Below are 26,525 nucleotides of genomic sequence, written 5' to 3' on the forward strand. Positions count from 1 at the left end.
TAATACTTTTACTCAAGACTGGCTGCAAGGACAAGAACAAAGTTCTTGTTAGCAAGGATCATACTTCAAAAAAACAAAACAAACAAAAAAAAAACGGGTAAAGAGAACTATTTTCTCTGTCCTATGAAGTAAATATTGGCCTTAACTTTTCATCTTCTCAGTATTCTCAGTTCAAAGTGCCTCACAAAATAAAAAAATAACATGAGAAATGTAACATATTAGATAAATGAAGTAGGTTAAAGCACCGTGAATTTGTTTAGATCTACATACGAATGCTATTTGTTGGCGCTACTAATGACATAGCAGACAAAGAGTTTTCTGCAAACCAATACAATACAGGCCTTAGGAATACTCAAAACAACACATTTTACAGCTATTTAAGTAATTATTGTTTTGCTGCAATTTGTCCCAAACATGCTTTATTTAAAGACAGCTGTCACATCTATAAACCTTGCTAATTGCTGCCTATAAAGACAAAAATAACAATGTTAATGCCGAAACTCTTGTTTCTAACAGTTAACATTTCCTGTTCTGCACAAAACTTTCTTGTGGTTCAATGTTTATTTCTTTAGAAGTGCTGTCATTATTTGTGTGTTACAGTAATTCCCATGGTTTGATTTAAATATGTTTTTTTATTTTTTTATTTTACCATTTTTCATGCAAGTTATCTCTTTTTTTAAGAGGGGTATTATTAGTTTGTTTTTTGTTTTTTTGCTTTGCTTTGTCTGAAAACAAAACCTTGTTGTCTGAAACAGATAATAAATTAGCACATGGGTTGCAAAGAGGATTCACTTGGCCAGATTAAAAGTACCTTTTGGAAATATCAACCTTTAAGGCATTAAACGTTAAACTTTTCATTAAGCCCCACATTTTTGTATTGAGATGCTTTTTATTGCTCTCATATTAAATGTTGTATCTTTATTAAATATAAGCATCGAATAATCATAATCAACAGTAATGAAGGTTTGAAAACATTAACCTGTGTGTAATTGATCTATATATTGAGTTACTGAACTGACTAACTTTTCACTAATATTCTAATTTATTGATCATTGTTATTGAAACTGTCATGTAGTACTTTTACTACTGCTGTTATTAATTCCTTTTAGTATATTTTATTTTGAGATGCAACGTCATAAATACAAAATAGATGTGCACATAACAAGCATAATTAGTACATTACTATTGACTGGTATTTTAAATGTTATAGAAGCTACATTTAAAATTACTTAAGACGAAGATCTTCACCGCATTTGTTTCTCATCATGTCATAACAAATAAAACACAAACCTCAATTGCTCAGCCCTTAAAGTAACAGACGACTCAGCCATTTCTCTGGTACTGAAATGTGTTTTTAACTATTTTAATCTAAAGTCATGTTTTTCATAGCTCTGCTTATTTCCTTGGAATTCTGTGGCAGTGTTTCCTCTGCCATCTGGTGTTAATTTGCAGAAACCCATCTCAATGGATGGGAATTGTATGTTTGTAACCTCTCCACATTCAGTCTAGCACTTTATCCAACAACAAAAAAAATAGAAGCAGCCTCTCTATTTCATTTATCACCTGCAGGAAGTAATATCTGCAACCTGCAGAAGTGTGATAAGTCCAGTCAGTAGCCTGAGGAGCTAGCAATCAGAAGAAGCACACTGCCAGTGATTTAATACAGTGTGCACTCATGCCTGTCTTCCCCATAAAAAAAGCATTTTGACCAAAAAGTTAACTCAATCTGATCATATTTAGATTCCAATTTTTCAGGTTCTATTCTTTGTTTTTGTATGAAAATCATTTTAATAGCCCTTCCACGATGCCAACTGGAACTTTCTCTGTTTCCGCAGATGTTTTTGAATGGAAAAAGCCAAGCCAAACTCTCTTAATTCTCTTCATTTGTGTGGTATTTTCTAATGTAGCTGGAAAAAAAAATCCTTCGGCTTTGCCAGTGGAGAATTCTGGGTCAAAAGGTTTCTCCTCTGTCAAGCAAAGCTGCGTGCAACTGAAAAGGCTAGCTGTCCTCAGCTGCGAGTCCAGCCCTTGTTGTTGTTTGTTTTCATAGCTGTCGTGTGAACCAAATTATGACTTAAGGTGTTCATTTTTTATTCCACAATCAATCACCTTAGAAGAGAGGAAGGGGAGAAAAAAAATTTACCTAACACACTCCAGAAATGCGGGGGTGTTCTACATCACGACTGCAACACTCGTTTAGGCTGGCTAATGTTTGCCAGATGTGCTCTGCAGGTTAGTTGGCGGACACTTAGAGGAGCCAGACTCCCCCTAATGGTCACAGTAAGTTTTGCGGGAGGAAATTGAGAGCTTTTGGTTGTTTACAGCAACAGCCAAATGATGGGAAAACTGCCTGGAATCAGCAGTGAGGCTGTGAAAAGTCTCCAACGGCTCTTTGTGCTCTTTTTTTCCCTTTGTGTTTCTTTGTTCTACTTAGGCTGTTTTATGATTTCACTCATGTGTTTTTTCATATTCTTGATAAAATGTGGTGGTTTTTTTTGCAGTTTTCTGACCTGTCCTGGAGATTTTACCAGTCCTGCCCTCTTTGAGACTGACAACATGCAACTGTGAAGCTAAAAAAATAAATGTGATTTATTGAGCTCGGTGTGCAGCTCGTACTGTAAATCCGAGTCCTGGGGTGTTTTTTCTGGGGAGGGGTATTCCTGGAAGAGGGGCTTTGGTGAGCTTCCTGCTACTCCGCACAGTTTAAACATGGGCAAATGAACTGTAAGAGTGCAGAGTAATTTGTCCTCTTTCTATGGATCTGTGTTTGTGTGCTTTTGCATTTGCAAAAGGGCAACATGTAGGAATTTGCCCGTTTTGAGCCTTACCCGGGAATCGTTACATTCTCTCTTTTGGGGATTTTTTTTTTTTAGCTGAGGGAACACTGTTTGTTTCTTCTGAATAAATCTCTGTTTGCACGCTCTTATGTTTGAAACATCTACAAGAGCAATAAGTTAGAATATCATCAGGTAATGTATTAAATAAAACAAGTCAGATTTCATATAAATTAAATACACATTGGGACATTTTTGTCTGTTAATTTTTATGATTATTGACTACAGCTAATAGAAGAACACAAAACTCAGTTTAATGAGCATGTCCATGTATTGAACTCGGTACTTGGTCGTTGCTCCTTTTGCATGGATTACAATTTTAATCCAGCATAGCACAAGATAATTAGCCTATGTTAAAGTGCTGAAGAAGCCCAGGTTGCTCTAATCGTGGCCTCCATGTTCTTGTCTGGTTGACAAATATTTGCTGCTCAGATTTCATCAAAAGCTGTCCTTGTGTTTAGCAATAAAGCAGAACATTATATTAATAAACAATACATGAGTCCTCAGGTTTACTTTTCCTGCTGTATCGGAGCCCACTGTGGATGTGTTGCAATTATTCTGAAATTAGATGTGTTGTGTAATATTGTTGCAAATGAAACAAATAACCCAGTAGCCTCTCTTTTTGAACTTTATCTTGGAACACTCAAGTGGCAAAAGTAAACCCGCAGTGTTTCACTTTGCACAAAGCAACTAATAAAACCGCAACCACCCAGCCAGGTGATTATGAATGCCTGCTTGCAAATTTAGAAAATATTCCACTTTCTGTTACATCTAAGCTAGTGGTAATCTTTTTTTCTCCCACTATTCTCTTCTAAGTGATTGGTTGTGGAAGAAAATATGAAAATCAAGTCATAATTGGGTTCACACGACAGCTATTGTAAATTGGTAAAAAAAAAAATTAAAAAAGATGGAAAAATAATTCATAAGTTAGCTTCCCAGGTTTTGAGACAAGGATGTGCAGAAAATCAAGATGTCAATCTGTTTTTGCAATGCTTTACATGTCAGGCAGTTTTTTAGCGTACTCTAAAGAGCGACAAATGGCATAAATCCACTTCCACAGGGAGCCGTCTGACTGCTTGCAGACTTCATCGAGATTGCACATATCAAAACAGCAATTTTTCTTGCAGAGCTTTTCTCCTAAGCTCACTAATTTGCTGATAAATGCAGCCATCTTTTGTTGAATGGACTTTAAGTTGTCTCTTTCTTTCGCATTCTGCCGTTAGTCCTTATCGGCGCCGACACCTTCCCACTAAATAACAACGCTTTGTTTCTTTGTTTCAGATCCACACATCAAGGTGTGTGGGAAACGAGATAACGTGAGGGAAGCTAAATACAGAATCATGTCTGTCCTTGACACAAAGGTAAAATTAAACTCTTTTTTTTTTCTCCCCTTTTCTGTTTTTTGGCTCCAAATGTATTTCACTGCAGTGCAAATAACAGATTGCACACTGACTAGTCTCCAGTCATGCCCAATGCTCCTATATCTATGTTGTTATGGATTTAAGTGTTTGTCTGCAGCTTCTTTGCCATAGCAACACAGACTTTTGCTTATTTGGAGCACTGCACTGTAGCGCCTCCTAGAGGAAAAAATTTATTTGTGCAGATTTAGTTTTGCCTGCACACTTTTACATGTTTTTGTCATTAAACGGTTGTTTTAGTCCATTAGATTTGACTCAAATATTGTATTTTTGATTGATTTCTTAATCCTCCTCATGTTGCTCATTTTTCTGAATTAATTTATGCAAGTATTTAGCAAAAACGGAAATTGAAATATGGTCTCTTTGGAGTAAAGTTTATTTTAGAGATGAATTAGGGGTGTTTCTAATAATCTGCATTAATGCTGTGTATATCAATACATATAATTTTTAGATGTAGCTCAAAGTTACTTCTCTACACTGTGCACCCCTGTGTTTCTGCACATTAGAGCAACAGGGTGACGCTGAAGATGGACGTTTCCCACACAGAGCACTCGCATGTCATTGGCAAAGGCGGGAATAACATCAAGAGGGTGATGGAGGAGACGGGGTGCCATATCCATTTTCCTGACTCGAACAGGAACAACCAGGCAGAGAAAAGCAACCAGGTTTGAGACTTGTTCATTTTTTATCCCATGAGCCCAAAATGTCATCCGAAATCGCAATCCAATCGTTGTCTTATAATGATTGATTCTCCGGGCGTAGTGGGTCGTTAAGTCGATCTGTGAGTGTAGGCTTTTGTTTCCTATGCTAATTGTCATAAGATACCAGGCTGGATCGTTTGTACAGTGTCCTGTGATTACTGGCAGTTACAGAAGGAGTCGGGCTGGATCCTGCTGTACTTCCCGGCGAAGTGTAGCACTAAGCCAAGCGTCACATTCGCATCTATTACCAGCTAGTCTCCAGTGCGTCATTGTATAACCCACTGGGAAGTCCATCCATTATTGAAAAAGTTCAGGTCTGATCTCTGCAGCCCAGTACAGTTTGAATGTTTGGCACCGTTAAACCTTTCAGTGCTCTGATCTCATATAGTGCTCAATCCCCTCCAGTTGTTCTCTGATGATGCAAGCATTGGCTGATTAGCAGCAAGACGACTCCCTTCAGGGCTAGGTCCCTTTAAGCACTCTCCTTTTCATTTTCTCTGACGCCAAACACTTTTAGATTCAGCTGAACCTTGCAGATACAGTATGTTCCCAATACTGAGAGTGACAGTGGTGTTGATAAGGAGATGTAGACTGGTTGATAAATCCATGATGTGTTTTTGTTTGTTTGTTTTTTTTGTTTTGTATCTCTGACAGAATCTTGTGGGACTTGGGCTGTTGTTGCACTTAACTATATTGAGAAAAAAAAAAATATTTTTTGCTACATTTCAAAATTGATCATCAGGGTTTGATTATCAATCGTGCTATAATGAATTTCAACCTATTTTTGTGCTTGAGTCATAAATAACAGTGTTAAAAATATATATTTACTCGTTTCCTCTGAAAATACTGTTGGAAATGTAATTCCTCTGTTCTGAATCTAACTATCTCCTTGACTTGTTGTTGAAAACTCAATTACCTGAGTTGTAACCAATTGTGAAAGAATTAGCTTTGTACAGATTGTACAGATTTGGATTTCTGCCAAAACTGGCTAACCCATTTTCATATTTTTATTGTTAACAGGTGTCTATCGCAGGGCAGCCAGCAGGCGTGGAGGCAGCACGTGTAAAAATAAGGGTAAGCTTCTGGAGCTCTGCCAGTTTTGCCTAAAAGGGATACTCCACCCTGAATTTTAAATGGCAATTCCTCATTCCTTACACCCGTGAAAGGTTATGCTTTTTGTCTTCACGAAGCAAAGTTTTACTGTTTCTGTTGGGAGAAAAAGAGCAAGATATTGCCATGATATTTTCCCAAAATGTGCCACTTATTTTTCTTAGCTTATACTGAAAATGCATTTAGATTAGATTATTTATTTAATGTCACATTTATCATTTTGTTTCATTCTGACATTACTAAAATCCTTCTTTTACATCCTTAATTAGGATAAATAAGAACAAGTTATAAATGTAAACCAGTTCCTGACAGCACTGGAACTGATGATTTTTTGTTTCTTAGCAATAGAAGTTTTCCAGGCATAGAAAAATATTGATCCGATTGAGTCAACCCAGAAACTGTCTGTAAGAGTCAAAACAAAAATGCTGCAGTTGGACAGTTTGGATAGTTTTTGGATCTACATCTACATCTATATGGATAACTTTTGTGAAAATAAAACTCAAGTGAAATCTATCTATCTATCTATCTATCTATCTATCTATCTATCTATCTATCTATCTATCTATCTATCTATCTATCTATCTATCTATCTATCTATCTATCTATCTATCTATCTATCTATCTATCTATCTATCATCTATCACTTGAGTTTTATTTTTGCAAAAGTCATTTTAAGAGTCATTTAGTAATTTATATATGCATCTCAGTTGTCCATTGGGATACTTATGAAAATACTCATTTATCCTAAAATATATATTTATTTACTTGAAATAAATATATATTTTTGCTGAAAATAAATGTATGACAAATATCTCAATTTACTCAACTACATTTTTACCTTGTCTGTAAATACGTAGCACACAGCATATTTTAATAGAGCTCCTGCATTTAATAATAATACAAAATAATTTAAACAATATTTTTCTTTGCTTCAAAAGTCTAACAGCTAAGAATAAGGAAAAATAGCCTCGGACATCTTTTATTTATTTATTTATTTATTTTTTTACCAAATACTAAAGTAGAGAAGAGCTACAGTCTCAACTCAGCCTACCTCATTATCTAACCGCTTCCTCTGATCAGTTGTGAAATAAAAGTTAGAGCCTTCTCCTTTTTGGCAAGTCCGTCACCTGTCCGTTTCCTCGCCTTTTCCTCATCTCAAGTTTTGGTCTGACTGGAAGCCAGCTTTAGTAGCCAGAGAACCACCTCTGCTGGTTTTCAAGGGGGCTCTGTTACCTCTCCTAACTCTTGCTGCGTTTCATCACTACATTTGTGTCTGTGGCAAACATGGTCCTCCACTGCGATTTGACCAGAACCAATAGTGCTGAGTTCGCCTGTGAAAACAGCCGAGTGAGTGAAGTGTGTGCTGCAGAGTAAGTCACAGGAGGTCACCCTGAACGCTTATGCGCTCTTCTAACTTGCTGCATTCAAAGGCAGAATATTTTATGCAAATCCAACCAAAGTTTTTTTTTTTTTTTGTCCCAGCTTTTACCCATTCTGAAACACTTATGACACACTTCCAAAATTATTAAATCGACTTACTCTTTCGCTTACTTAATATGCCTATTCTTTTACACTGCCAGTTGCCCAGGGTGGCATTAGAAAAAGAAAAAAAAACAAAAAAAAAGGATGTATCTGTAAGTTGGGCTTTGAATGTCCTATTTTTTCTTTTAGAAATGTGCAGTGAGGGGAATTGCACATTCATAAAATGTGCTAACTGTGCAATTCCCACACTTAGTGCGGAGTATGCTGCATTTTATCCCACCCCAGAATCTCATCAGGTATTATTATATATCCAGAACAAAAAAAAAATAGTAATGTAAACTTTTTTGCTCGTTCCAGTGGAGAGGCTTGCTACTTAGTTTTTAGATGAACTAAAGATGTAAATGTGTAATTCTACTTATAGTCCTGGCTGAGTCCTATATATCTCGTCTAAGCCCGGAGTCCTACAAGCTTAAAATTACGCATTCCAAAAATATTTTGGAACGCCCCCCCAAAAAAAGACAGTGAACTATGCAAAAATGTTAAAGGCATAAACTAAAACATACAGGTACTCTGTGTTTTAGTTTATTTGAACACAAAAAAATTAAATATTCTTAAAACTAAATTTGTACTGTGCTAATGGACATGGCAGATATATAGTATATCTGCCATGTCTTTAAAACCTCCATGTGTAGATCCCACACACTACAAACAAAATGCTTCTTGGACATCAGCAAGGAAGAAATTAATGTAGTTAGAAATATAATTTTGTTTGTGTTATTATTTTGTTTTATTTGTTAAATTCATGGACATGGACAGAGACTTTTATATTATTTGCATATGGTACAGTGATTGATTGTGTTGCTCATTCTCCTGTTTCTTCTGCTTGTCAATCTCTGCTGAAACAAGTTTAGCTTTAAAGCAATAAACATAAAACACTTTCACTTGTAGTCTCAAGATATATAAATTTTTGACTGAATCTCTCTGAAACTTTACACGTTTTTTTAAATGTGTATAATAATTATTTACTGCCCTACAGTGAATAATTATGAGAATAATAACACTTCCTGAAATTGGCTGCATCTAAAGATTTCTAGTGAGTCACATATTGGAAACCATCAATAAAGCTCAATATAATTGCAGTAAATTCTTGTGAAATAATGGGCTTTCTGCCAAATCATGTGTATGGCTGTTAATCCAAATGAAATTTAAAAAAATAAAATGATTTAGTGATTTATCTTGTGCGATGGAGTGGCGGCCTGCGACCGTTCAAGAACAATTGGAATATAGAAAATGGACGGATAGTTTAGTAAATATAGCTAACAATACTTCTGTTCAGATGTAGAACAAAAACTCACTGACCTGTCACTTCACCTGTCAAACTTTTGCCGATTTGTTTTGTCTTTTTACTTTTAGTCCTCAACAATCATAATAATGTGGTGCTAGAATTCACTAGACCTTATTTTCTCCTGTCCCTATTTGACCCAAATATCATCAATGACTCCTTATTCTGCCTTAACAATACACGTGATGTCTATTAAATTCTTAGACATAAAGCCAGTTTCCTAAAGCCATCCGGGCGCAGCTCTTGTAACAAGCCACTTGTTCATTCGAAGGTGGAGTGGACATGCAGGTGGTGAAAGCTTTGCCCAGTTGCTTCATCTAAAAAAGACGTTTTCATTTTTCTTCGTCTTTCCCCCGTGGTGTCAGTAGAAGTAAGGCCTTTAAAGCAGGACTCTTTGATTGAACACATGTGCAACTGTTTGCTTTGTAGGCTTTTGGAGGAGAAAAAAGAAAATAAAAAAAGCAAAAGTCAGCTCCACAGTAAAAATTGGTCTATTCTTCATTCAGCGCCTGACTCCTGCTGCTCACTGCTTGTCTTTTCTTGCTTATCCTTCCATCCTGACCTAAATTTCTCCAGCCCTCAGAGAGGGAGCACTGAAACGTGATATAAATGTAAGGCCAGGCGCATATGGGAGTGATCAGGGATACATTTCTTTGGTCAGAGCAATTCATGTTGCTTGCCCTTCACTGACAGCCAAAACCATAGTGGCGCTCTGCCCAAAAAGTCAGTGTTTGGACAACTGTGTGTACGTATTCATCAGTTAGTGTGTATTTCTATATCCCCTTCAGTTTGAATCCACATGGATGGACGCCAAGTGTAATTTCTCCCGCATGCATGCATATGCATGTGTATGCATGAGTGTAGCCGTCCTGTCAGCATCTATTCTACTTGAGGGATGTGTTTGATACATTGAACAGGAACTGACCTCTCATGGATCCATGCATGGTTTTTTATTCATACATGTGTGAGAATGACCAGGCTAACGACTGCTGATGTTTGTTAGAATTGTAAATCTAATTTTGAGCAGCTCTGCAGCCATAATATTTAATGGACTCGGGAGCTTTGCAGTTTCACTCTTGTTGCAGTGTTTTGTCTGGATTGACATGACAGTTGCATGTGAAGTTCTGCCACCTTTGGCTAAAGGAATTGGCTGTTTTGTCTGTGTGTCAGCTGTCATAAGTCTCCGACATGAACAGAAATCACCCTATACCTGCTGTGTCTCTTCCTCTCCCTTTGGTCTTTATGAGTCTGTTTGATGTGTTGTGGTGCAAGCTGCTTTACTGCACCTGTGTTAGTCTGTATTAACAAAATTTGGCTCTGGCAACTTTCATAATCTACCAGCTACAAGTTCTTAGGTCACCGTTGGAATAAAACAATGATAGTTTTGACCTGCAAGTTTGCTTTTCATCATTCCCGTCATCCCTTCGCCTTACAGGAGCTGCTACCTCTCGTGCTGTCCTTCGAACTTCCGGCCATCATGCAGTCAGACCCCAGCTCCCCCACTGTGCAGCACATCTCACAGACGTACAACCTCACCGTTTCCTTCAAGCCCCCAACGCGTCTCTACAGGGCCACCGGAGTCATTCGTGGTTCACAGAATAATGTCAACACAGTAAAGGTGAGCAAAGTCTTCCAGTGTTGTCGGGTACAATTTTCTTTAGGGAGTTTTTTTTTGGTTTTTAGTTATTATTTTTTAGTTGTGTTTTTTTAAGGAATGTTTTATTTGGAAGAACCTGAGCCTCAGTTGATTGTACAAATTATCAAAAATTGGAACAAACTGAACTAATAGTTACATTACCACACAAAAACGTTTTAGCTGATCTAATATTGTGGCTGAAATGTTTTTATATTGCATCACCTAAAAAGCTTTTAGCTTTACAAGTAAGACTTAACATCTACAGTCGCAGTCTTTCATAAGCGTGTTTTGCTCCTGTTGAAGAAGTTTATGCTTCTGCTACAGTGGTAAGCTAACATTAACGTGCTTACTCTGCTTTGATATGACTTGTTGATGATTCAGGTGTGGTACCAGATTATTGTGTTCAGATAAATCCTGCAGAAAAAGTTGTTCTCTAGCTTCAGAAGCATTGTGTTTTGTTTTTAAAGTCATAAAATTCAATGGCTAGAATGGCTAGAACGGTAACAGAGTCATGCAAACGATGCACAAGAAGTCAGACTGCATCTCTTGTGCAAGTATGGATAAAATAATCACACGTAACTGATGTTCAAAGGGTATTGGGAGCTGAGTTTCACCAGGGACTGCCAATATCAATCATTGGAAGATGTTGTGGTTGGGCCCATGACCCAACACCTGGGACTGGTCAGTGTATTTGTAGAGGGGTGAAAAACAAGTTGTTAGTAAACAAAACCAAGAAGTAAGAAAATAGGCACCCCAACATAATTTTTCATTTTGAATCTTTAATTTCTCATCGTAATAAGTTCTGTAGTGCTATTTCAGTTAGTCCGTGCAATTCTACACATGGCCGCTAGGGGCGCTGACGCGTTGGTGACCAAGAAAAGATTGAGCACACCAGAAGAATAAATCTTCCTGTTGAAGGTAAAAGGAGCTCAACGTGTGTGTCTCGTCTTTTCTATATCGCAGCATCACACGTTGAGGGAAGATCATCTGCTACATTACCCTCAGCCATCCGAGGTTGCAGGGTAACATATTCCTGCTGTGAACAGTGAATCAGCTCTCAGGTTTCCCCACATATACTCAGGTTTTCATTGTACCGTAGGACCGTGCTTTCATTGTGGCTCTGGGAGTGTGTTTAAAGTTGTTATTCTGCCAGAGGTTAAGCCTCCACCTCAGTCTCTACAGGTTTTCTTCTAGTGTTGCCCTGAATTCAGCGCCATCTGTCTTATCATCAATTCCAACTGTGTGCAGTGTGAAGCGCACAACTAATGCAAATAACACAGCCTCCGACCTGAACTTTATATCTTTGCAGCTCAAGAATTGTCATTGGTCTCTTCCCTAGTTGATGCTCTCCTTGCCCAGTAGGTCAGTTTAGTTGGACAGATATGCTTTGTCGGATTTGCAGTTTTGCCTCTTTATTTTTACCATGCCCAGTAAAATGTTCAAAGCTTGGAATATTGTTTTAAAACCTAACTCTGCTATAGACCTCTCCACAAAACACTTTATACAATGGTTTATATTATAAATCATAAAAATAAACAAACATGTGGTTTTCCTTCCACTTTGCATCTGTGTGGTACTTAGTATTGCTCTTTCACATATAATAAAAAATACTTTTAAGTTTGTTGTTGGAACTGTGTTAAAGGAATATGGATACTTTTGAAATGAACTCTAAATGGAAAATAAAGAAGTCTTTATATGGTAAAAGATGCAACCATATTTGACTGAATAGTTGTTTTTTAAATGTGTACTGGTTTAGTTCGACTTCTATTGTTTAAAGATTTTCAAATGGCTCATTAATCTTCTAATGTATTTTTTATTTTCCCTTTCAGTAATTGGAAACATCGTTACTAACTAATCATTTGGCTGAGAACAAAGGTTGTTGTTCCAATCATTGTTTTATGCAAATATCAGCATTTACTACCCATTGTTTCACATTTATGCGTCTCTTCTGGCTCAAATCACATTTTGCCAAACAGCCTTAATGCATTGCATTGTTCTCAGTGCAACGAATGTAAGTGAATGCAAGAATTATCCCTGACTTTGGGGTAGGTCTGATGGGTTGGGTTTGAGGGCTTGGGAAACGTGCCAGATGGAGGTTAAAGGATCACAAGAATATGTAAGCTATGTTGTGTGGTAGTGTGAGACCCTCGGAGCTCAGTTAGACTGTTGCCAAAAACGCTCTGGGTTGTTGTCATTTGCTGGCCACAGTGTGTGGATTCCTGTTAAACACTGGAAAAGACTTGCTAAGAGACAAATCACAGAGGCACCAAATAATAAGTCTGTTAAATTTTGCATCAAGCGTAGGGTTGCACAGTATATCACAAATATTTCAGCATTGCAGTATAAGTATGTGCAATTTGCTTTGTGCAAAGGACAATTTGGCTATGGAGACAGGATTGTCTTGAGGCACAAACCTACAGAATAACTCTATGAATGTCCTGGAGTGCTTCAGAAGCCAAAATCCAGACTTAAATTTGATTCAGCATCTGAAAATGGCGACACAGACATCTCTGCAAAGAATAGGCCAATCTGCCTAAAGATAGATGTGCTAAGTTTGTAGCATCATATTCAAGAAGTATTCAAAAATTTTGAGGAAGGAAATTCTGGCACATTTTGTAGCTTGACAAAATGTGGATAAGGTGAAGTGCTGTGAATATTTTCCGGATGCAATGGACATACTCAGCTGAGCTTTACATTTTCAAGAGCTTGAGCAAATAATCATCAAAATTAACAGACATAAATGCTTGAAATATGTCATTGTGTAATGAATCCATATAATACAACCTTCACTTTTAGGTTGAGTTACTGAAATTGACTCATTCGTTAAGATTTATTGATTTTTCTGTGACATTTTACAGAAGGATATCACTAAGACTGAGAAAGCATAATCTATGCCACTAACTGTAGGAGTTAAATTTGTCTGTGGTAAATATAAGAATTAATGAAAGTTTCTTGTCTTGTTAAGTAGTTTATAATCCAAAACCTCGTCACCCCTGTCTCCCCAGAGAGGCACAGCTCTGTTGCTGGAACATCTGGCTGGTAGTCTGGCAAGTACCATCTCCATCACCACCCACCTCGACATTGCGCCGCAGCACCACCTTTTTATGAAGGGACGCAACGGCAGCAACATCAAGCACATCACCCAGAGGACCGGAGCCCAGATCCACTTCCCCGACCCCAACGGCCCCCAGAAGAAATCCACCGTCTACATTCAGGGCACCATCGAATCCGTCTGCCTCGCGCGGCAGTATCTCATGGTGCGTGTTTTCTTTGCATTTCTTTTTTAATTGACATCCAATCCAATGGTTGAAATGGATTACTTTAAACTAAACATTGTCTTGTGGTTAGGGGATGCTAGTGGTAGCATATTCCTTACATACACAGATTCCTTCGACTTTGTGGTAGCTATTATAGATGCTTCTGTCTCATTTACATTATCATGGTGTGTTTGAGTGATGCGTGGTTTTTAAATCAAGTAAGGGGGGCTCGCAATGTGAATCATGATTGGCTCATAGGTTGCAAGCAGCCTTGAGAGAGGTTTGCTTGGCTCTTCTTCCTCTGTTGAAATATTCAGATCAGACAAAAGGAGAATCTGTTTCTGATTCAAGGTTAGATTGTGTGACCGTAGCATCTACATACCTGCATGCAAGATGGACTCCGGCTAAATTAGTTTGGCTTCGGGGCTTCATGTTTTGTCCGTGTACATACTTTTCTAATTAGAGTTAATGATAAGGGTTTGGCCTGCGTGTAGCTGGAATTCATCCGCATGTTTCCGCTTCACAAAAATCCTCCGTTAGCATTCATGTGTTGGATCAAGAGTAGCACCTCATAATTTTTTTCATTTTGTCCAAAAATGCTCAGTGGCCATTTTTGTCTTGTTGCCCTCAACCACTGAGGCTACTCTTTCCTAAATTACTTTGGTGTATAATAAGAGGTCTATTTCAGAGATGTGTAAAAGTAATGGCTGTTTAATCACCAGTGGCTTAAACTTCTGCTGAACTAGTTAGGACTTCTCTGTTATAAACAGCGTATGGGTTGTTGTCCGGAGATCCGTAATTCGGTGTAGTCGTTTGAGAAAAGCTGCTTGTCTTTGTCTGTGGTCTCCCAGTTGGTCCCAAAGACGCAGAGGGAGTGCCAGAGTTGTTTCAGAGAACACACAAGATGATCCCTCTCTTCTTGAAAAGTAAAGGAGTTATAGAAGGGGTGATGAACACAGAAAGCAGAGAATTAAAGAGGAGTATTCAGAGGGTAGAAAGAGAAAGAAGACGATGCAGGAGAGGGAGAAGACTTCTACCCGCAGTCCTATGTCTTTGTGATTTTGGCCTCTATAGATTCCTGCCTGTAGGCCAGACGGTAGATTACAGCTCCGGTCCGAGGGCCCTGTCAGAGCCGGCCTGCCTCTATATACTCTGCTGCTAATTACACCCACTCTCAATCGGAGAGCTATCCAGTTCTCAGCCCAAAATACAGATCTTTGTGGTGCCTGTGGTGGTGATCGTGCAGAAGAGATTTAACTTGCCGGAATTTCCCGAAGGCTACAACGGGTCGAATGCCTCCATGAAACTCGTATTTATCGGCATGGCTAACGTATCGGTCTATAAATGGTAGAGTATAAAGGACAATTTACTGCTGGTTTGAGAAAGTGTATAATTTGAGTACACAAATAGGGCATAAAACGCAACCATAGTGTTAAGCAGTGTCGTCGTGCTCCCGACAGTGTGAAAGGATCTGCTGCAGTTTGTTTTTTATCCTGTTTTCCTCTTTTTATCCAGGGCTGCTTGCCTCTGGTATTAATGTTTGACATCAAAGAGGACATTGAGGTGGAACCTCAGTGCATCACGGCACTAATGGAGCAGCTGGATGTCTTCATCAGCATCAAACCAAAGCCGAAGCAACCCAGCAAGGTATGGGACTGCACATACTAATGTAGCTCCTCTTGTCAACAGTTCAGGCTGCCAGTGGTGGCATAATGATGTGGGGGAAATATTTTTTTGGCTCCTTGGTATTGTTTAAAAACCACAGGCATCCTGTTTACTGTTGCTAACCATGTCTACTCCATTATGATAACTGTTATCATAATGGATTGTTACTTCAAGCAATACAGAGTACAAGTTCACAAAGCTTAATATTTTAAAAATGGTTGACTGTAGTATGCCTCCACAGTCACCAGATCTTAATTTGATAGAGCCTCTTTGGGATGTAGAGGACCAGAGATTTATTTACAAGATGTGAGCCAGCAAATCTGCAGCAAGTGCATGATAGCTGTGGTGTCAATATAGACACAATCTCAAATGAATGTTTCAGACACCTTTTTGCATCCATGCAGCAATGAATTAAGATGGTTCCAAAGCCTAAAAGAGGTTAAAAAATGCAGAAAATACCCAAGTATTAGATGGCTTACTTCAGTAAAGTGTGGAAGCATGTTCAAAATTCATCTTCAGAATATGCTGAAAGGAAAAACTTGTTTTTATCTGTTACTTCTGCAGCTGTTGTGGGTAAAATTAAAATGCGGTGTAAAGGCCCAAAATGGCTCACCTTTGCTATGATACACTACTAATAGAATGATGGGACCAAATGAGTCCGTTTTCAGTTGAGCATATTGTAAACATTTTAGGGAAAAATCATAAAACAATCACTGTGCCACTTTGGATCGCTATAATGACCCACAGTAATGGCTGTTGCTATGTCAACATGCCTTCGATGCATGGGTAACATTTTATTCATGCATCGTATTAAATAGATGATTGAGAATTTCCATTGTGCTCAATGACAGGATGCAGTTGTTTTTAGACATAAGCCTTCTCACTATCTATGTTCATAATTAAAGAGCTGTTTTATGTAAATTATTATCCAGCAAACAAATAACTGTCAGGAGTTTTGTCAGAAAATAGTTTACTCTGATTGATGGAAAATCTTAGAATTTAGATCGACTAAAATCAAGCGCTAGCTAACCCTAATATTTAGAAGGCAACATGTGTTAAGATTTCTCCCTGGGAAAAACATAGCTTCTGTCTCATTCGATCAAATGTAAAAACGGGTTGAGTTACCAAAACAAAAAAGCCACTGTGGCATTTCCAAACTACTTTCCATCAGTTGTCACAGTGTGGCATCTAAATAAATAAATAAGAAAAAAAATCTGCCTTGCTGCATTTTGTTATTGTCGAACAGAGCTGAAAGAGGAAAACTGGAACCAAGTACCAACAGTGGGAAGACTTCTGGCAATCAGACATCTGCCACAGTGGGGAATCAGAGCCGGCTGTCTCCTCTGCAGAATGGGCTGCCAAAGCATGTTCCACCTGATTGATGGGAACTTTGCTCGTGTTCTTTCTCAGCCTTTCTAAATAAGCTGCTCGTTTTTAGATTAACACTTTTCCGTCAAGGAATACATTAAAGCAGCAAGTTGGGCTATTTTGCAAAACCTTCTACTCCGTACCGTGACTTCTAGTCTGCTAAAACAACCACAGCCAGCTTCAGATTCAAAAAACATGCTTTTGGTTTTGCTCACATTCTCCCTCTCAACAACGTTTAATATTTCTAATCGTATTTCACCACTTAGCTAAAGTCCTGACGAGACACTTTGAGGTGCCCGCGTCCCGCCCTGAGCCGGGGCTCTGTGCCCAGAGCAGACAGCTCTGCAGGGATTTCTGCAGAGGTGCCAGGGTAAACACAGACCCAGCCCACACCCACTCAGGAACCCTTCACTTAAGCATTTTAACGAGTTGACTGCAGTCCCCCTGAAGGCCCATGCGAGTGTGCGCTGCAGTGTTAGCGCTGGCGGCGCACTGGCAAAGACGGAGGGCCTTGCGTTTGTGTCAGCGAGAGTGATCGTGTTTGGGAATCGCTTCTCAAAAGCTGCAAATGGTCAAATTCAGGGCAACGTTGTGCACGGATTTATTTTGAGTATTTATGATGGGCTTGGATTCCAGTAACGCAGAAAGTTTTGTTTTTCTTTTCGTGATAAATTGTCTTACATTTTTTCCGACATTAAGTATATTAGCTGTTTCGCAATATTCTCCTGTCAAAAAGTGAGATAGGTGATGGATTTCTAGCAGCTGATGAAGAAATGCTTTCTCTAGAACATTGCTCCCATGTCTCTCCCACTCTGCCTTAATGTTTATCCTTCTAATCTGCTCTTAATTCCCTCTTCCTTCCTCCCATTTCTTGTTGTCCCCCTTCTCGGTCTCCTTCAGACTCCCTATCTCTGGTGCCAACATTCCCTATCCTATCTATGCCTCACTCCTCCATGTATGCTTTCCTCTTTTTTTGTCTTTTGCATCTTTCTCATGCCTCCCCCCCCTCTCCTTCTTTGCCTCGTTGTCTTGCGCGTTTCCCCTCTTCACCATGTATTTTTATCCTTCCCAACTATGTTTTGATCTCCTTTGTCTTCTTTCCCAGTCCGTGATAGTGAAGAGTGTGGAGAGGAACGCCATCAACATGTACGAAGCTCGGCGTTTCCTCTTGGGTCTCGAGAGCGACGGGGTGTCTTGTTCTTCACCCTCCCTGGCACTGAATCCCACCACTAATGGTCCATCGCCGTCCCTCATATGCCCCGTTGGCCTGGACATCCTGACCTCAGCTGGCCTGGGGCTGAGTAATCTGGGTAACAATGCTGTCCAAATTCTTCTTTTTTTTTTTTTTTTTTTCTTAAGCTGCTGCTGGTGCAGTTCCAGATGTTTTTCCATGATGTAGAAAAGATAAATCAGTTTCAAAAGATAACATGTTATTCTTTTATTGGTTACACAAAGTGCATCAGAGATGAAATTTATTGACAGTGTAGTGGACATCCTCGTAAATCACACTTTACTTCCTGTCACCATCTGGTGACGCATTCACAGTATCACAGATGCCTCTAAAGTGCGATGTTGGTTGTTTCTGTAGAATCCTAGGTGGCACATAGAGATGCAAATACCATAAGATTGCCATTGTTGTCTTAATCTGAATCACTTGCTGACTACCGTGCATCTTTGACTTGCAAAACATGAGAAAATGACATCAGCACACATGTAGTTGCACTAAGTAGAAAAGTTATAAACATTTATTTTGAGGTATTTAATAACTTTTCACTTTAAGAGCTTTTCTGCATGGTCCTGTGTGAAAGTTCGGAAGTTTTTATCTTCAAAAAGGATTTAGTCCTATTTTGTGTGATTTATTATGTCTAGAGTTGCACAGATCAGAATTTTGTTCCTTATTTTGGGGCTCCAGTTCTGCAAATGTATTTATTTTTTCATAACCTATTAACTATTTTACTGATCATTTCACCAAATTCTATTTAAATATGTTTATTTTTTCCATAATGTTCATATTGTTTTGTAATTTTGAAATACATATAGATTTTTTTGCATTTCACATGAATAATTAAATGTGTAGATGACCACATCCAGACTTTAATTTGCCATCCAGTTCTTAATATTAATAATGTATTTGCAAATCCCTGAATATTCAGAATGTTAACTATGATCAAAATAAACAACAAAATGTCCTAATTCAATCAGCGTGTAAAGGGAAAAAAAAATATTTATAGAATGTAGTCTTATAGAGACTGTTACTTAAATCTGTAAGTATTAAATTGGTTCAGATTTGATCCAGACGTTCTCATTATTTACACACTTAAATAGGATTAATAGTGGACACTCAGGATTCTCTGTGGAGGGTGCTTTGGATCAGTGGAGGAAGCCTTATGTGAGACTCTTTAACACTAATGTTTTAAATACTTCAGTTTTCCTTTACCCTTTAAATGGCCATTATTAAGATATAAAGTGTGTGGCTTGTTAAACTCTTTTTTTTCTCTTCTTTTTTTTTGTTCTCACTCCTCAATAAATTCAGTAAAATGTGTAAATTGGTTGGGGGAACCACCTATGGTAGACGTTTTCTCGCTGTTTCATTTAAACCCAGGGGCCCGGGGGTGAAGCTGTGGATGGCCACATCCTGGCCTTTAGTAATTGCTACATGCTTCTTTTCCTCAGATTACAGGCCAGCCTGCCAGAAGAATCTCGGGTCTTATTCCTGGAGCCAAACTAGCCCCTTGTGAAAGCCACAGACCTGCTTCTTTCTGTTTTCATACACTGTTTTTGGGTTAAAACACCAGGCACCATATCGTTGGGTGCTTTCACTAACATGGGTTTATTGGGTATGATGATACGCTGGATATATGCTTTTGTTTCCACAACCTTGGAGAGATGTAAGACATTCTTCCTCTCATTTGCTGTCTGGTCGCAGTTTGATGGAATTCCAGTAAAATAGCCAGAAAACCGAGATTGTTTTCTGAGGGCCTCAGCGAAACGTGTGATTAGCTTGAAAAATGGCCCTGCGCTTCGACGGGACCACCGTTGATCTCACTCTTTTCCTCTGTCTCGTCGTGATCGCCACAGGTTTCCTAGGTGCGACGGCGCCCCATTCCCTCCCCGCCTCGGCCACCCTGAACACGGTTCTGAACAGCCTGAACTCGGCTCTGAGCCCCCTGCAGACGCCGAGCCCCAGCACTCCCACACCAGCCCCCTCCATGTGGCCCAGTTCGCTCACCAGCACCCAAAGTTTGTATACAGAACAGCTTCTTAAAAAACCCTTCTTTCCTCAAATGTTTTTTGAGGTATGAAATACTTGCCATCTGATGTTCGTCTAGACTTGCCCACCAAACGGTTGCCCTTTATCTTTCATTGCAGGCTTTGCGTCCCAGCTGGTACTGCACCCTGCAGCTCAGGCCCTCCTGATGTCAGGCGTGCAGGGTTACACACTCAGCACGCCGTCTCCTCCGCCCGGCCTCGCCCCCATAGACAAGCAGCCAAACGGGGTCCCTGAATGCACGCTAAACGGACACGTCAAGGTCAGCCTCACATCCTCATTCGTCCTCCCGTCACTCAGGTTTACTGTAAGTGAAGTAATTTAATATCTTCTCGTGTTGCCGTCTTTTCTCACGTAGCATCCTGGTTACGGGAGTTTAGCAACGGCATCCCTCACAGAGACCGTCTTAAGTCCGACTCCATGCGACTCGGCCCATGAGGCCAGTGGACACAGTCCCTCAGAGCCGCTGTCAAGCAAGTCCAACCCAGACGAAGGTAAAAACGTCAAACGAAAAGGCAACCACGTTGGATTAAACACCAGATAGATGTTGTTCCGTTAGATGGGATCACATTTCTGTTCCTGAATATCGAGCCCCACGTGGATGTCAGTATTTTAGAGGACACTAGTAAATAGCATGATACACAATGAAAGAACACGTCATGGATAAAGTTGTGATTTTGTTTAAAAATCTTTGTATCGGTGCATGTTTGTGAGTGCACAAGGGAGAATCAGACACATAGAAAGTGCCTGTCGAGGTTCATCTTGTGACTAGAAAAGTGCTACACTACACTACACTAGTCTATTTGCCTTTTAGGTTTAGTTAGTAAAACATTATTCCAAGTTTTAAGCTTTCTGCAGAGCACTGTTCAGTCCATCAGTATCAGTGGAAGGAGACTCTGGCCTTTATGGAATACAGGTGAGAAGTTTGTCTTAAGTCAGGTAGTGAACACAGTCTTAAATGTTAGTTTTAGGTTTTATACCTATTTGAAAATATTCCTGGTCTGGCCCATAAATTTCCTGTAAAATGCATTAAAGTTAGTTGCTGCTATGTGAGGAAATAAGAAGAAAGAAAACAGTTATGAGGTATGAAATACTTGAACTAGATTAAAGCACCTTAGTGGTTGTGGTTGTATTCAGAAATGTGCCTCCCATTCATAATATTCAGCCCTGTTCCACATCCTCCATCATATATGTTTAAACAGAGTAATGTGATTTATGCATTATTATGACCTTGGCCGGACAAAAAATTTGAGTTGCTAACATTTTCGACTGCGCTCTGCTGGAGCTCAGCCATCCAAACCGAGCATAAACGTCCAAAATCACGTTTTTCCGCTTGAGATTTATGTCGCTCTGAAAACCACACTGAGGGAAATGTGTAAAGCTAACGTCTCTCTCTGCTTCTCCTCTATAATGTCCGGCCGAGCTCGTGCTTTGCATTTATTGGAACGGAGACAGATTAACTGCTGGTCTCCTAGCGGTTCAGAAAGGCCTTCATTTCCTCTGCGTTTCACACTCGTGGGTTTTGCCCTCAAAAGCTCCACTCTCACGCGTCTCGTTTTTCCCCGCTGCTTTCCAAGCCGCTTCCTCTCTCTCCTTCCTGGTGCGTCCCGGTATGCTTTCCTCCCGCCTTCTCTCACCTCCTTCTGTGCCCCAGAATGTGTTTGGACTTGGCCCGGGCGGGCGATCCATGTCAACTCTGCACCAAGGATTGTCTGAGCAAGCATCAAAACGGCACTGACATCGTATTTTATGTCACAGCGTTCATGTAGTTGTGTTTACATGCAAAGCACGCACAGATGTGCACAGAGCAGGTTCTTTTCATGCGAGTGACATATGAAAACCATGATCAACTCAGCCGGTGTGTTTTTAATTCATTCAGCATCCGACTAAAATGCTAACGCACGTCTTCATACACATAATGACACAGTTGGGCTCAAACCTGAATTATTTCAGCTGTTGTTTACAGGACTTTTCTATTTTTTTCTTATGTCTGCATAATATCGGGGAAACATTTGTTTGTTTTTTTTCTTCAGGCTCTGATACATTTGTGGAAGTGGGCATGCCGAGAAGCCCCTCTCACTCAGCCAATGGGAGCGAGCTGAAACAGATGCTGGCTTCGTGCAAGACGTCACCTGGGAAGCGACAGGCTGTGGAGTTCCTGCAGGGCACCAAGAACTCCTATCTACAGTATGTTTGTGTCTATAAAGATCCTTGGCGTCTCCTAGTAGATTTTTTTTTTTTTTTTGGATGAAATGATATCTGGCTGAAATGAAACGCAAATCTACAGATTTTGTTTTAATTACGGCAAGATGTTACTGCATTAATGACAGATGGTTAGTTATCCCCGCAGAGTGAAATAGGATTTAGGAGTTTTAGGTGTTGGCTGCCACATGGACTGTGTTGCACACTAAACCTGGACAGGATTGTTACAGAAAGAGCCAACTGAGTCCTTGTAGAATCATCCAATAACCCCTAATCACAAGATATCCTCAAAGATTACATCAAGAGATGAAATGAAAGGGAAAGGCATAAATTGCATCTTTTTTTTTTCTTGTTTTCTTTGTGATTCTGCCAGTTCTGACTGCCTCCTGTCGGACGCCGAGTCCAGCTCGTCGGACGGTCCTGTGGCGGATAAGAGGGCACCGGGCAGTGAGCGGGCAGCCGAACGGGCAGCACAGCAAAACGAGAGGGAGAGGATCAGACTGGCGCCACAGACGTCTTTTGCCAACATGCAGGTAAAACATTTTGACACAACTCTTTCTACCTGTTCTAAAAATGAAGAGATGAAATCGTCTCCTGTTTTTCTTCAGGCGTTTGACTATGAACAGAAAAAGCTGTTGGCGACCAAAGGTCAGTTTGTGCTTCGTTACATGTAGTCAAATGTAACGAAATTACAAATGTTTGATACCATGGATTATCTGTTTAATTAAAGCAATGTTAAAGAAACCCGTGGTGACGGAGGTGCGGACCCCGACCAACACCTGGAGCGGTCTGGGCTTCTCAAAGTCCATGCCAGCTGAGACCATCAAGGAGCTGCGGAGAGCCAATCACGTCCCGTACAAACCCAGCATGAGCACCACTTATGAGGTCAGACATAGAAGGACAAAAATATGCTTCTAGCATCAGCAGCAGCCCAGATCTCTTAACAGCTTTGGAGGTTTTTTACTGCATCCTTAAGTGTTGAATAAAATTGTAAGGGTTGAATAAAATCAAATAAAGTAGAATTATTTTTTTTTTAAATAAATAAACAAAAAATAAGTATGTGTCTAGGAAATGTTATGAGTAAATAAACATTTTGAAGCTTACAAAGCTGTTTAAGGTTTATTGAGCAAAGTTTTTATTTTCATAGGATTTCTTAAAGAAAGAATAGAGGCCTGTTTTGCATTTTATTTATTTTTACAATTATTTGGAAATGGTTTTTTTTTTCCATAGCCATTGTGAGATTGTATAACTACAGTAAAAGATCACTTCATCAATTTACCTATTTACACATATTTAGAAGGGTTACCATTTGTTATGTACACATTTTACTGCAAATGTGGCGTTTAAAGAAAAATGTGCCATGCTTTGTATCACTTTTAGTACGGCGTTTTTATTTGAGTACAGAACATATGGGTTTGTCTTTATCACAGTTTGTGAAGCAGTACTGTGCTAAAGCTGGGTTCTGAATCATCAGTGTGTTAAAGAATTACTTAGTCATCGGAATAAATTCAAAATTTTTAATAATGTGGAAAAACCTGGATTAGATTGTTTTATGGGAAATATACAACCTTCAAATCCTTTTTTAGAGACAAATATAAAACAACCCAGAAGCCAGTAAAGCAGTGATTTTTTTTTGTGATTACTTAAAAAACAAGCATAAATCAATAAGCTGCATTAAGGTTTATGTGTTGATGTGACAAAGTAAATATGCATTCCATCAAAAACACCCCGTAAAGTCAGATTATGATCTCTTTTAACATTTTCTTTACATTTAGAATTACTCTTCAAATATTTTCTCAGCCTCGTTTTCTTGCGTTCCAGGGTTCTCCACTGTCCCTCTCTCGATCCGGCAGCCGGGAAGGCGTGGGAAATGGCAGTGACTCGGACAACTGGAGGGAGAGAAACGGGAACGGCCTGCCGAACCACACAGAGTTCCCCTCCGCGGTCAGCAGCCCGAAGAGAAAGCAGAACAAATCTGGTCAGTTTTATTGCATTTTTACTCCATATTATTGACCTATTTGCCTCTTACTCCAAACTTTTAAAATATATATATTTTTCAATCTAGTTTGTTGAGAATTTACCCTAGAATAATAATGAAACACAAACATCTTTTTTGCATGAGTTCTAATAATAATGTGACAAATAAGCAAAAGGATTAGAGTATCCACTTAAGCTGTTCCCTTTTTTGTCTTTTTTTCCCCCTTGGCTGCTCTAAACGTTGCCTGTGCAGCTGCAGAGCATTACCTCAGCAGCAGCAACTACATGGACTCAATCTCTTCAGTAACCGGCAGCAACGGCTGCAACCTGAATTCGTCCCTGAAAGGCTCCGACTTGCCTGAGCTCTTCAGCAAGCTGGGCTTAGGGAAGTACACCGACGTCTTCCAGCAGCAGGAGGTAGAGAGCTTCTTTTGTTTTATCATTTCACGTTTTATTAAACTCATTTCTATGCTTTGTCAAAGCTTCGACCCAGCCAAATGTCTGTGATTTTAGGAATTTAAATGCTGAGCAATGATGTTATTATTATGTGGTGACTTGCTTATTTGCACCAGAATTTGAATGTTTTATCTGCTTTTTTTTTTTTTTTTAGTTTTAATTGCTTGGTTATTTTTATTCTACTTCTACTTTTGTTCTACTCAGTTGTTTATCTGAACTCTGAATGTGTTTGTTGAATACCGTCATACAAACTCATATAGCAACAAACTCCACTCAAAGTGGTGAATAAAAAGTGCGGCTGTATTTTCACTTGCTCCATTATTCTTAAAAATAAGAACAATGGAAATTTAAACTTGAATTGTAAATACAGATATCTGGGAAAGATGATCCTCTCATTACACTTTATTATATATTTGCTGAGGGCTACATTTCCCAAATTCTTAAAGATCACGACTAAAGTTGATGAAATATCTATAACGCAAAAGAAAAATCAAGAAGAAATATGAGTAAAGAGGTTCACTACATTTTGCATTATTTGTCTCTGCTAGCTCGTGTCAAATATATATCTACCAATGATAGGCTGGTCAAATAATTGGCTAAAAATATTTTTTTAGATATATAATTTTATCTTTTGCTAATGGTTCCTTTTGTTTTTTTTAGATTGACCTCCAGACATTCTTGACTCTAACAGACCAGGACCTGAAGGAACTAGGAATCACCACCTTTGGTGCTCGCAGGAAAATGCTACTTGCCATTTCAGGTATGTGTGAAGAAACTTTGTATATAAATACTGACTTTTCCTTGAAGCTAAAAATGTTAGTCTAGAAATCTTTCATCTGTTTCTTGGTTTTCATCCTGAAAAACTGCCAACTTGGTCCACGCGCACAGAGCGCCGTTGATGCCGAGGCCGATGGGAAGCACGTGGGGAGTGTAATTTAGGAGGAGATAGGGAGGAGCAGGAGGGCGGTGCTAGGAGGGGGACCTGCCAGGTATATATTATTATATATAGTATATATTATAACTCCTTGCAGTCTTATTCCTGGTTTTCATCTGATGCTAACTGGAGCCTGATCCTGTTAACTAAACCTGCTAAAGATCACCTAGATTCATTGTTTTTCATTCACGTTTCCCATATTTCCCCCCAAACAAGCCTAAGTGGATCGGTGCTGATTTAGACTCCTTCATCTAATGTGAATGTGGTTTGTGTCACACCTCATTACTGGCATCATATTTTTGAGGTCGCAACAGCCGGAGCTGTTGCTGCATTTGGGAGCTAGAGCTTCCTGTCAGGGGGATTTTGTCCAAAGGTTTTGTCCACAAACTTCAGAGTGGATCCAGGGTTGAGGCAGCGAGGGGAAATATGGAGGCCTGATCTCATTATTAATGATGCCGTTTTCCAAAGGCTAGAGTGTCAAGTAATGGTCAGCTTTCATCTCTGCTGACCATGTCTAGGCCTTTAAAACAAAAATATGCACGGTTCTGTCTGCCTTATCCTTTTTGAATTTTCCTTCTTATAAAGAGTTTAAACTTCCTGTTCCCCTGCCAGCAAAAAGAGCTGCTGCAGCAAGCTGCCTGTCTCCGGGAATCAAAGTGGAGGTTTATGCTGGCAGAAGCTGAACTCTCCTCATATGAGCAAGCCGTAGATGCCATTGTGCCATTTTTACATATATTTTTTTTATTTGATCATAAAACCAGATGACCGCAAAGACGGCTTTTGTTGATCTGAGCAAGTCTGTGGTGATTCGCATCTTAGTTTCAGGGGAAAAATTGTCAACAAACTTCTCTGGCTATGTTTATTTCTGCACTTTG

General features: G+C 39.3%; 1 protein-coding gene across 1 annotated transcript in view; it reads left to right on the plus strand.

Moving 5' to 3' along the window:
* bicc1a (BicC family RNA binding protein 1a) overlaps positions 1–26,525 on the plus strand; it is a 66,733-nt gene that overhangs the window by 36,371 nt on the left and 3,837 nt on the right. Inside the window, exons 4-20 of the mRNA XM_028007390.1 lie at positions 4,116–4,195; positions 4,759–4,917; positions 5,974–6,027; positions 10,323–10,505; positions 13,529–13,780; positions 15,296–15,427; positions 17,919–18,123; positions 19,892–20,053; positions 20,183–20,343; positions 20,440–20,575; positions 22,115–22,268; positions 22,657–22,816; positions 22,892–22,931; positions 23,014–23,168; positions 24,105–24,261; positions 24,514–24,677; positions 25,377–25,476. Of these exons, the coding sequence (XP_027863191.1) occupies positions 4,116–4,195; positions 4,759–4,917; positions 5,974–6,027; positions 10,323–10,505; positions 13,529–13,780; positions 15,296–15,427; positions 17,919–18,123; positions 19,892–20,053; positions 20,183–20,343; positions 20,440–20,575; positions 22,115–22,268; positions 22,657–22,816; positions 22,892–22,931; positions 23,014–23,168; positions 24,105–24,261; positions 24,514–24,677; positions 25,377–25,476 (2,454 nt within the window). The remainder of the gene's footprint in view (positions 1–4,115; positions 4,196–4,758; positions 4,918–5,973; positions 6,028–10,322; positions 10,506–13,528; positions 13,781–15,295; positions 15,428–17,918; positions 18,124–19,891; positions 20,054–20,182; positions 20,344–20,439; positions 20,576–22,114; positions 22,269–22,656; positions 22,817–22,891; positions 22,932–23,013; positions 23,169–24,104; positions 24,262–24,513; positions 24,678–25,376; positions 25,477–26,525) is intronic.

The sequence above is a fragment of the Xiphophorus couchianus genome, chromosome 22, assembly GCF_001444195.1.
Source record: "Xiphophorus couchianus chromosome 22, X_couchianus-1.0, whole genome shotgun sequence".
NCBI lineage: Eukaryota > Metazoa > Chordata > Actinopteri > Cyprinodontiformes > Poeciliidae > Xiphophorus > Xiphophorus couchianus.